The sequence below is a fragment of the Bos indicus x Bos taurus genome, chromosome 2, assembly GCF_003369695.1.
Source record: "Bos indicus x Bos taurus breed Angus x Brahman F1 hybrid chromosome 2, Bos_hybrid_MaternalHap_v2.0, whole genome shotgun sequence".
In the NCBI taxonomy this organism is placed as follows: domain Eukaryota; kingdom Metazoa; phylum Chordata; class Mammalia; order Artiodactyla; family Bovidae; genus Bos; species Bos indicus x Bos taurus.
Window position 1 is genome coordinate 119,458,941 of NC_040077.1, and position 10,113 is coordinate 119,469,053.

Consider the following 10,113-nt stretch of genomic DNA (forward strand, 5'->3'; position numbering starts at 1 on the left):
TAGAAGAGATGCCTTGGAGAGCCGGACAGCCCCAGAGATGACTGGTCTGTCCATTCTCCAGCTCCGGACCCACTACTCTTGGGCCAGAGGAGGACACGCTGCAGCTGTGAATTTCTCTCAGGAATGCAGTGCAGAGCTTGTGTCTGAACAGCCACTGGAGAAATGAAAGGTTTGGCTGACTCTAGTGGGGAAGCACACCTGTGCTGCCCAGTGTAACGCACAGCACTTGTACTGCCCTGAGACGCACACACATGTACACTCTCACACTCCATACACTGAACCTGAAATTCAAACCTCTGACACACACACACACACACACACACACACCCCATACACTGAACCTGAAATTCAAACCTCCAACACACACACACACACACACACACTCACACCCCATACACTGAACCTGAAATTCAAACCTCCAACACACACACACTCACACACACACACACTCTCACACCCCATACACTGAACCTGAAATTCAAACCTCCAACACACACACACACACCCCATACACTGAACCTGAAATTCAAACCTTTCTCTCTCTCTCTCACACACACACACTCACCCTATATACTGAACCTGAAAATCAAACCTCTCACACACACACACACACACACACACACCCACACACACCCACACACACACACACATGCTCACAACACCCCATACATATACTGAACCTGAAATTCAAACCTCACACTCGTGGGATGGGCCCGGCTGCCATGGAGAACAGGCCGTGGAGCGAGAAGCTAGCCCAGACTAAGATGTGTGCAATGGGGCCCTGTCTGGAGAAGTGGGTTTGGGTGGAAAAATCAGAATCTTTGATGAACCTGGGGGAACAAAAAGAAAGCTGAAGGTGTTTTGGAGAGAGGGTGTTTGGTAGCTGTAACATCCAGTGAGGGAGCTTGTCCTCAGATTATGTTAATAGAGACCCAGAGATGGCAGAGGAGGCAGGGGAAGGAGCAAATGGGCTGAATTCTTGTCCCTCATGTGAAGGAGCTCAGTGTTTGTTTGTGATTTTGATTTTGATAATAATATAAATGTGTGTTTAATAATTTTCATGAAAAACTAAATGGAACTGCTAACAGAATTAAAAACAGGATATCTACTTTCCAAATCATTGCAGAAGATAAAAGTAAGCACCAGAGTCTACAAAAGAAAAAAAAATTAAATTAAAAGGATCAAAAAACTTTAAAGAACCTTAAAAACACAAAGTCAAAATTCAGATGAAAAAGTTGGGCCAAGCATAAGCAATAATGACAATAACTGTGAACAATCTAGTTTCCTTATTAAAAGGCAAAATGTCTCGAATTACATATTTTTAATCTAATACATTATAAACACACCTAAATTTAAAAAAAATACCAGAAAGGGAAAGAATCAAAGCTTGGGCAAAGATATCAAGCACAAATAAAAATTAAGTAGGGCTGTTACATTCACACCAGATAACGTAGAATCTGCTAGGAAGTGGACAGCTCACATCGAAGGAAGGATTTAAGTGGTGCCTACATGTGGGTGCAGGCACTCGCTCCTGTTCCCTGAAGTCCAGGTCTCCTCCAATTCTGGGCACAAGGGAGAACTGTGCTTCCTCAGCTCCGAAAAGTAAGTTACGGGCCACGTGACTTGTTTTGGCCAGTTAAATGTGACTGTAAGTCTCACATCCTGGGTAGAAGCCTTCGGTTCCTTGAACTCCCAGCAGGCTCTCTTCTATGTCCCATCAACTGAGGAAAAATTCCTTGGTTTGGAGGTGCCACACTGAGCCATTGAATGGTAAGGAGCTGCCCTGGAGGGTTGCCCAGCCCCACGACAGACAGTGCAAGCAGGAAATAAATATTTTAACCCACTGCAATTTTGTGTTTGTTACCACAGCAAGACCTCACATTTCCTATCTAATATAAATACTAAAATTGAACCTTAACGTACTGAATAAATAACACCTATATGACTATTAAAATATAAGGACAAATAAACACCGTATCATTTCACTTATATGTGGAATCTAAAAAAATAAAACAAATATAACAAAACAGAAACAGACTCATAGATATGGAGAACAGCCTGGTTGGCGGGGGTTGAGGGGCGCTGAGTGAAGGATGTGAGGGGTGCTGAATGAAACAGGAGAGGGCGATAAGGAGGTACAAACTTCCAGTTATGGAATAAATAATTCACAGGGATATGACGTACAGCATAGGGAATATGGTCAATGATATTGTAATCCTTTTGTACAGTGACGGATCGTAACTAGACTTATTGTGGTGATCATTTTGTAATATATAAAAATACTGAAACGCTATGTTGTACAGGGCTTCTGTGATGACTCAGACAGTAAAGAATCTGCCTGAAATGTAGGAGACCCAGGTTTGATCCCTGAGTTGGGAAGATTCCCCTGGAGAAGGGTATGGCTACCCACTCCAGTATTCTTGCCATGGGGTGGCAAAGAGTCAGACATGACCGAGCAACTAACACTTTCACTCGCATGTTGTAACGCCTTGTAAATCAATTATAAATGATAATATTAATAATAAAAGAAAAAACAATGATAAACAGAAAAAAATCACGTGAATTTTTCTAACACCATTATCAGTCTTCAGGGGGCAGGAGGGCCGTGAAGGGTGTAGATGGTGTGGCGGGAGCCCCAGTGAGCCTCCAGACAAGTTCAGTAAAGACATGAATGTGGGACCATTCCTAGAACGGAAACTGCCGGTCACACAGCACCCACACTTCGTTTTATAGTTTTTTAAAATATTTTTATTTGTTTGCTTGGCTGTGCCAGGTCTTAGCTGTGGCCCGTGGGATCTTTGATCTTCATTGAGGCAAGCAGGATCTTTAATTGTGTCAAGCGGGATCGAGTTTCCCGACCAGGGATTGAACCCAGGCCCCCTGCATTGGGAGTGCGGAATCTAAGCCACTGGATTAGCTAAGCCCACAGGAAGGTCCCCGTGCCCATACTTTGGACCCAATCCTCTGTCTCCTACAATCAAGACAATCAGTGGCCTCTGGGGAGGTGACATCACCCCCACACCTCCTGCAGGACTCATTCTTGCAGGAAGGAGGTGTATGCAGGACCCCTGGCTCAAGCAACATCCCTCTGGTGCTTTGTGATTCTGTCTGCCTCCCATCCTACCCACCCTGCAGGCTGCAGGACCCAGGCTCCCCTGCTGGCTGGCTTCTGGTGGGTTTAGCCACCAGAATACTGCCATTCCCTCCTCCAGGGGATCTTCCCAACCCAGGAATAGAACCCAGGTCTTCTGCATTGCAGGCAGATTCTTTGCAGTCTGAGCCACCAGGAGAAATCCATCATACATGTTGTTTGCAGCTGATTCAGGGATGAGAGCTACTTAGGAGGAGACTCTGTGGTGCTTGGGCCCCAGGATCCTGGGTGTCCGGATACCGTCCACGGAGAAAATTTTTTTTCTTTCGGTGGCAGCTCCTTGAATCCCAGAATTCTCCATTCCTTGTATCTGGGCTTTGGAAGATATGCCCGCTTCCCTACCAGTGAAGCCCACAGTGGACCCGCCGCCTTCCTGCTCCTCCTACTCTGGCAGCACCCCTAAGCATCCTCTGGCAAGGGGTCGGTAGGCAGCCCAGCAAACTGAAGCACTGGCGAGCCCTGGGTACAGCAGCCCCTCACCCTCATTGACCTGGCATCTGAGTTCTGAGCTACGGAAGCTCGGTGAGACCGAGTAAGAGAGACAGCTCCTAGTGAACTCGGCTCAAAGAAGGGCCCCCGACAGTGGTGGAAATCAAGGGGTGGGAAGAAGGTCCCTTGTGTCCCCAGCTGGAACATGACTTCAGAGCTGTTTCCTTACCTAGGTGAGGTCACTGTGTTGGCCGTCCGCCCACCTGAGAACCCACGGCTCAGGGAAGAGAGGTCAGGGGCTCCGATGTCCGCAGAAAAGCCAGGTGCCACAGGTCACTTCCCTACCCTCAGTAGCAGCAGCATGGGGCTTCTTGGGTGGCTCAGACAGTAAAGAATCTGCCTGCAATGCGGGATACCTGAGTTCGATCCCTGGGTCAGGAAGATTTCCTGGAGAAGGGACTGGCAACCCACTCCAATCTTTTTGCCTGGAGAATTCCAGGGACAGAGGATCCTGGCTCCACTGGCCACTTTGCTACCCCCATCCCCAGCCAATTTTCCTCTGGAGACACTTGGACAGGCCCGCTGACCCCATGATCTTGGGGCCACAACCACTCTGGATCCCTCTGAGAGGAGTCATGCCCGCCTGGTAGAACCAGCCCAAGAGGCTCTATTTGTCCTTGTTTTCACCAAACTAGGGACAGAAGGCAGACGGGGGAGCTGTCCAGGAGAGGCACATATCAAGGATAGAGTAAGATTAGCTTGAAATGATTTAAATTTCCTGATGGCTTCAGGAGAAGAGGTTCTAAATATTCATAATTTCTCATGCAAGGCTCCATGGGGCGTATGAGCCAAAATTGTGAACAGCTTCAGGTGAAAAGAAAACCCACATCCCCCTCAAAAAGCACATCACACACACACACACACAAAAGCACATCACACGATGCAAATAGGAAACCAACCACAGAATGTGTTCTTTCTGAGATCCTTGGCCTTACCCCGCCAAGCCTGGAGAAAGCCACCCACCCCATAATTCCCTGAACTGAGATTCGTAAGGTAACCGGACCCACTCCGCAAGTTACACAGGAGCCTTCTGAGTCTCCAAAGCAGAAAGGAAAATTTCAGTCATTTGTTTCCTCTGATAACAGAGAGAAGATGGAGTAGAATTAGAGGGCCCTCTGTTAGCTAAATTTAATTTTAATTTAATTCACCACATCTGACTTCTCAGCTGTCCAGTGTCCTGAGCAGAGCTTCCTGACATGGCCAAGATGATCAGAATCACTTGGGACAAAAGCCACATGGCCAATCCTATCCTCGGAGACACGGATTCAGTGGATCAGGGGGTGGGTGGGGGAAGGAATCTGTATTTTTAACAAGATTCCTGGAGGATTTGGATACAAATCAAACCAGAATTGGGAACATGGCTGTTAGATCCATTCAGAGGCAAAATCCTTGTCTCCACCTCTTCCCTCCTCCTCAGACTAATTACTAAAAAAGAAGTGCCGTGAGTAAATAAAGACAGCTTTCAAGATGTTCACGGAATGAGTTTTTTTTTTTTTTTTTTTACATTTTTCAACTAGTTAAGACAAAAACATTACAATGATTGACTTCTTTCATTTAGTTACATAAATAAAATTTTTATAAATATCTCTTTATAAACAATATAAATAGCTTTACAACATAAATACATTTATGCATGACATGAATTTACAAACAGCAATGTTTTACAGCTGGTTTTGTCAGTCTCTTAAAAACTGTCCCTTGTCATCACGTTGGTGTAGGTGTGTGTGTTTCACGTATATAATATATATATAATATATAACTTTTTATTTTTCATTAAAAAAAAACAAATGACAAAATCATACCCCCCTCCCTAAATAATCATAAAACAGCTGGTGTTGTGTATCCCCAGTACCAGGAAAAAAAAAAAAAAGAAATGTAAAAGCCACATTGCGCTGGAGGTGCTTCCAGATGCGAGGAGGCTGATGACCAAGGGTGACCTCAGCAAAACGCAGCAAGTCCCCAGTCCTGAAACACAGAGGGCCAGGGGAACTCAGCTGAGCAAGCCCAGCCTGCAGGGCACATCTAGAACCTTCCTCCCACTCCAGCTGTAGCAGGAGGTGTAGTCCCTCCACCTCTGCCCTACAGGCCCTGACGGAGGCCTTGCTGCAGAGGGATAAGGCCCTTCCACTCAGGTCCTCCCCAGGCCCTCAGCCGTCACCTGTCCAAGCACAGGTGGAACCAGAAAGTCAGCCAGCCCTCCGCCCCCTCTGTCTAAGCGCAGGCGCTCAGTGGGACACAGTGAGGGAAGGGAAAGGGAAAACGCCCCTGCCCAACCCCCCCGCCCCCCAATTTTAGCTACGATACAGACCCTCGGTCACGTGCTTGCCTTGGCTTTGTAAGTCTGGGGGACAATGGAGGGAAGGGGGAGAGAAGCGTCTGAAGAGTGGGGAATTCTGGGCCCAAATCCCGACTCGGACAAGTACTTCCGGGACAGCTCTGGAGAGCTTTTTAGGCTCGCTTTCCTCACCCATAAAATGGGATAATAGCCACCTCCCAGGGCTGCCACACAGGGCACTGGCAGGGTGTCTGGGTCACAGCGGCCCAGTAAATAGCACTTCCTTCCCCGGCTGGCTTCTCCTGAGAACATCTCACACCTGCCCTGGGGAGATGAGTGGTCGTGCTGGGTTAGCAGAAGCGTTTGATGAGGGCTGCATCCAGTCTCTGCTAGTGGGTATGAGGGTGAACGGGTGTGAGGGTGCCACAGGACTGGAGGAAGGCTGCCTCGGAGGCAGGGTGGTGGACAGCGCGAGCAGAGGGTCCCTGGGCCTCAAGGCCTTGGTGAACTCTCCCCCGGCCCCCTTCTCTGGCCGTCCCATGTGTTTAAACAGATGACAGATGTCTGTGAGGTGTTCATTCAGGCACCCTCCACACCTCGTCTCTGTCATTAGCATTTTATAATCAAGGCTATAACCATCAGCGATAGTCATTTTGGCGGCTGGTTAGAGCCAAAGTCAACTCCTGAGTGGAGGCATGGCCACTGCTTCGGAAGAGCTTTCATCAATGGGGAACCCTAAGCTGTCTTTCTCTTTTTAGCCCAGACAGTGAGATAGCTTGGGCATCGCCACTAGGAGGCTGCTGGCAACAGGAAGGATGCTCTGCCTTCTCACGGAGATAGGGGTGAGGGTGGGGCTGAGACAGTTGTGGATGTTGGAGGTTAGCATTCAGCTAAAAGAGAACTTCCAGGAAGTTGACAAACTTCCTCATTCAAAGGGGTCAAGAAGTCTTAGCAACCTCGATTCCTCCCTCAGGGTCCTTCTCCCCACCCCCACTTGATACCCACAGACAACCACATCTGAGAACAAGGAACCTATGGGATGTGCACGGCAGGGGCTTGACCTGATGCCAGGACCTTATCCCATCCTCTGCTAACTCATAATACCATTTGTTTGGATTCTCAAGTTGGAACTTGATGCTTAAATCACAAGTTGAAAGTCTAAGGCCTGTGGCTCCATCTCTTCGTTGCTGAGATAGGAGAGAATAGAACAAACCCATCACAAGGGTAGCTTCTAAAGACTGGGGCACATGTGCTAGAATCACAGCAAGTTAAGATCTCAGACAAACGAAGCCCTTGCAGGAGGAGCACACAGCCCAGCCATGTCTGGCTGCAGAGAGGAAAGATACCAGCTAAATGCTAGGACAGGTGGGTGAGGAGTGCCCCTAAGTTGGGTGAGGCAGGTTTTGTGGATCATTGACAGACATTTTTCAGAGCCCCTTTGGGCATCTTACAGGCCCCAGACCATCTTTGGCTGGCATCTGGCCCTTAACATGCTCATGAGTTCATTTGGGGAGGTTCACAGACAACTATAGCTCAGGTGAGGTTTTCAAATTTTTTTTTTTTTTTTTTAGGTGAGGTTTTCTGTATCGAAGCCTCAGGCGTTGTGCTGGAGAGCTTCAGAGAGGGGCGCTCTTGTCCTCTGTGGGGGAAGACAGTGTGGACACTGATATGGCTTCTGGGATGAGAGAACAGCTTGGTCTGGAGTGGGACAGAAAGGCTGTGGGACAGGGAACGACAGCAGCTGGCCGCAGGCAAGGCTGGACACCGGAAAGGGTCAGATTCTAAAGCAGCTGAATGTCAGTTCCAGAGGTTGGATGTTGTTTGTTGTTCGGACACTGATGGGCAGCGGGGATGGAGAGGATGGGGAAAGGAGGGAAGGACCTTGGCCCAGTATCTTGCCAGGATGCAGCGCTCGGCAGGGGCAGAAGGTAGCACGGGGGTTTCCAGCCTGGTGCAGGGGTAGAAGGCCATGCCAGAAACCCGGGTGTGGAGCCTCCGCATGGTGGGGGTGGCGGGTAGCGGGTGGGGAGGAGCTCAGTTTGGGATATGTTTGAGTTTGAGGTTGGGGCAAAAAAAGATTTATTTTAGTTTCTGTTTCCTTGCCCTGAAATAGTGCCATGAACACTGAGGTTGGATCCTGAAGTCACATGGATTGCAGCAGCGTCAGGACCCTGGACAGGCCAGCTTGCCCACAGCCACGGTTTAGAGACCAGACAAGAACCAGAATGCTCTGGGACTGAAATGCTCCCTGGTGGTGCTAACAAGTGGCTATTCTGTATATTGGGAGGGGGCAGGTGTCACCCCAAGTCTGTCCCATCACAGGGACAACAGACCCAGGGAGCTGTCCTGACCCCTGGGCTGCTTACTACCCAGCACCATGATGCAGTGGCTGGCAAATGAATTTACCCTTGACTTGTATGTATGCCCTCCTCCTTTGCTCCCACAAACCCAGGATCACCCCTCAACCTCGCCCCTCCCCCACCCCCAGTTGGAGAACTGGGGCCAATGCTGCTGGTTGCTCTGTGGTCCTGGGGTGGTTGGGACCCCACCAAGCTGTCTCTGATTCTCCAGAGGAAGTCAGATGGGTTCATCTATGCTAAGCCATTTCTGACCTTGCCAAAGTTCCCCGACTACTTTTCCCTCACTTTATCCATCTGTAAAATGGGATGATAAATGTTCCTGGGGCAAAAGTCAAGCACACACACAGTCCTATGTCCGGATGGGCTGGTCGTGAGGAGGAAAGCTCCCAGGGCTACGGGATCAGGGGGGAACCGGCCTGCGGGAGAGGGTACAGGTTTGGTTCTGGGGGCTTCGCGGGGGTGCTGGGTGTGCAAGAGAGCCCGGAGGCCAGGGTTGGTGGTACTCACCGCCGCCAGGGGTCGCCGCACTAACATCCCAGGCCGCTCATGGAGCCGATCCTGTCCAGCTTGAGGCCGAAGCAGCCCTTGGACAAACCCTTCTTGTTGCCTCCTTTGTATTTGCGCGCGTTGGGGTGCTCGTGCAGGAGGCGGGTCCACGCCGCCCGGGACTTGGTGTCCACGCGCAGGTCCCGAAGCAGTCGCGATCGGTCGTCCTTGAGATTGGCGCCGCCGCCCCCGGGAGTCTTGTCGCCTTTCTTCTGACCGCCGCCCGCAGCCTGGGGCTCGGCCACCTCCTCGCCGGACGGAGTTCGCGGGACCTCCAAGGGAAAGGACGGGTAGGTGAAGGCACGCGCCGCGGCAGCGCGGGGGACTCTGCGGGGCCGCCGATGGTCCGGCGGGGAGTCCTGAGAACGCCCGTCACAGGTGCCCGGCAGCTCGGCCCTGCGTCCACCTGCCTCGAGGCCGCCGTGGTCCGCTCCCTCGGGGAGCCCTTTGCCCTCCTCTCCTTTACCCCTTGCGGGGCTGACCACTCTGTGGTCGGGGCTGCGCATTTTTGGACGCTATCCTGAGTCCGGGCTTCGAGGGCCCCCCAGCTGTCCCCCGCGCGCATCTCAGGGGAGAGAGCCGTCTTTCCGCCCCCACTGCTCTCACCCCTCACCCCGGTGCGCCACACCCTCCTAGACACCCCAGCCCTCCCATTGCCCCTCACAGGTTCCGACGTCCCCGCGACAGTACCCACCTTTGGCGGCGCCCCGGGCTTGGCTTCGGAGGGCCGGAGCGAGAGTAGCGCGAGCAGCAGGGCGCAGGCCAGCAGCTGGGAGAGGTGCATGGTGCCCGTGGGGTGCCTGGGCGCAGACGAGCGGCAGCGAGGGTGCGCGGGGCGGGCGAGCCGACAGGCAGGCGAGCGCGGAGCAGGCTGGCCGGGCTGCGAGGCGGACGCGGGTCCCAGTGCTGCGCGGCGCCGGCTGGGTGCGCTCTGAGTCCGCGGCTCCGCTCGCGCCTTTATAATCCAACCTGCCGCTGATGTCATCCTCCCGCCCACAGGGCCGTCCGGGCCAATGGCACACGCGCCGAGGGCCGGGAGGGGGCCGCGGGGGCTCCCCCTCGGCCCCCACCCTCACCCTACCCTGGAGGGATCCCGCGGCTCGGCGGGCTCCCTCTGGACTGCTCTCCAAGCTGCAAAGCGGCGCGCACAAGGGACCAAGGATTGCAGGGAGCGCGCCCTAGCATGCCAAGCGTCCGTGCACCCGGTGCCCTGCGCACAAGCTTGGCCCTCAACCCACACGCTCGTCCTGGAAAGGATCAGTTTTCCTCTTTGCAGGTGCAAAGATGGGCTC

General features: G+C 51.8%; 1 protein-coding gene across 5 annotated transcripts; it reads right to left on the minus strand.

The window, feature by feature from the left end:
* Positions 1-5,198: 5,198 nt before the first annotated feature.
* Positions 5,199-9,766, minus strand: NPPC (natriuretic peptide C). Of its 5 annotated transcripts, none has more exons than XM_027516305.1 (3): positions 9,516-9,766; positions 8,783-9,093; positions 5,199-5,605 (listed from the first exon to the last, which is right to left on the minus strand). In XM_027516305.1, exons 1-2 carry the CDS (start codon positions 9,603-9,605, stop codon positions 8,803-8,805), a joined length of 381 nt encoding a protein of 126 aa, XP_027372106.1. In that variant the 5' UTR covers positions 9,606-9,766; the 3' UTR covers positions 5,199-5,605; positions 8,783-8,802. The 5 variants fall into 5 exon arrangements, with proteins under 5 accessions (XP_027372106.1, XP_027372143.1, XP_027372137.1 ...); XM_027516342.1 differs by lacking the exon at positions 5,199-5,605 and adding an exon at positions 7,451-7,554; XM_027516336.1 differs by lacking the exon at positions 5,199-5,605 and adding an exon at positions 7,451-7,613.
* Positions 9,767-10,113: the final 347 nt, after the last annotated feature.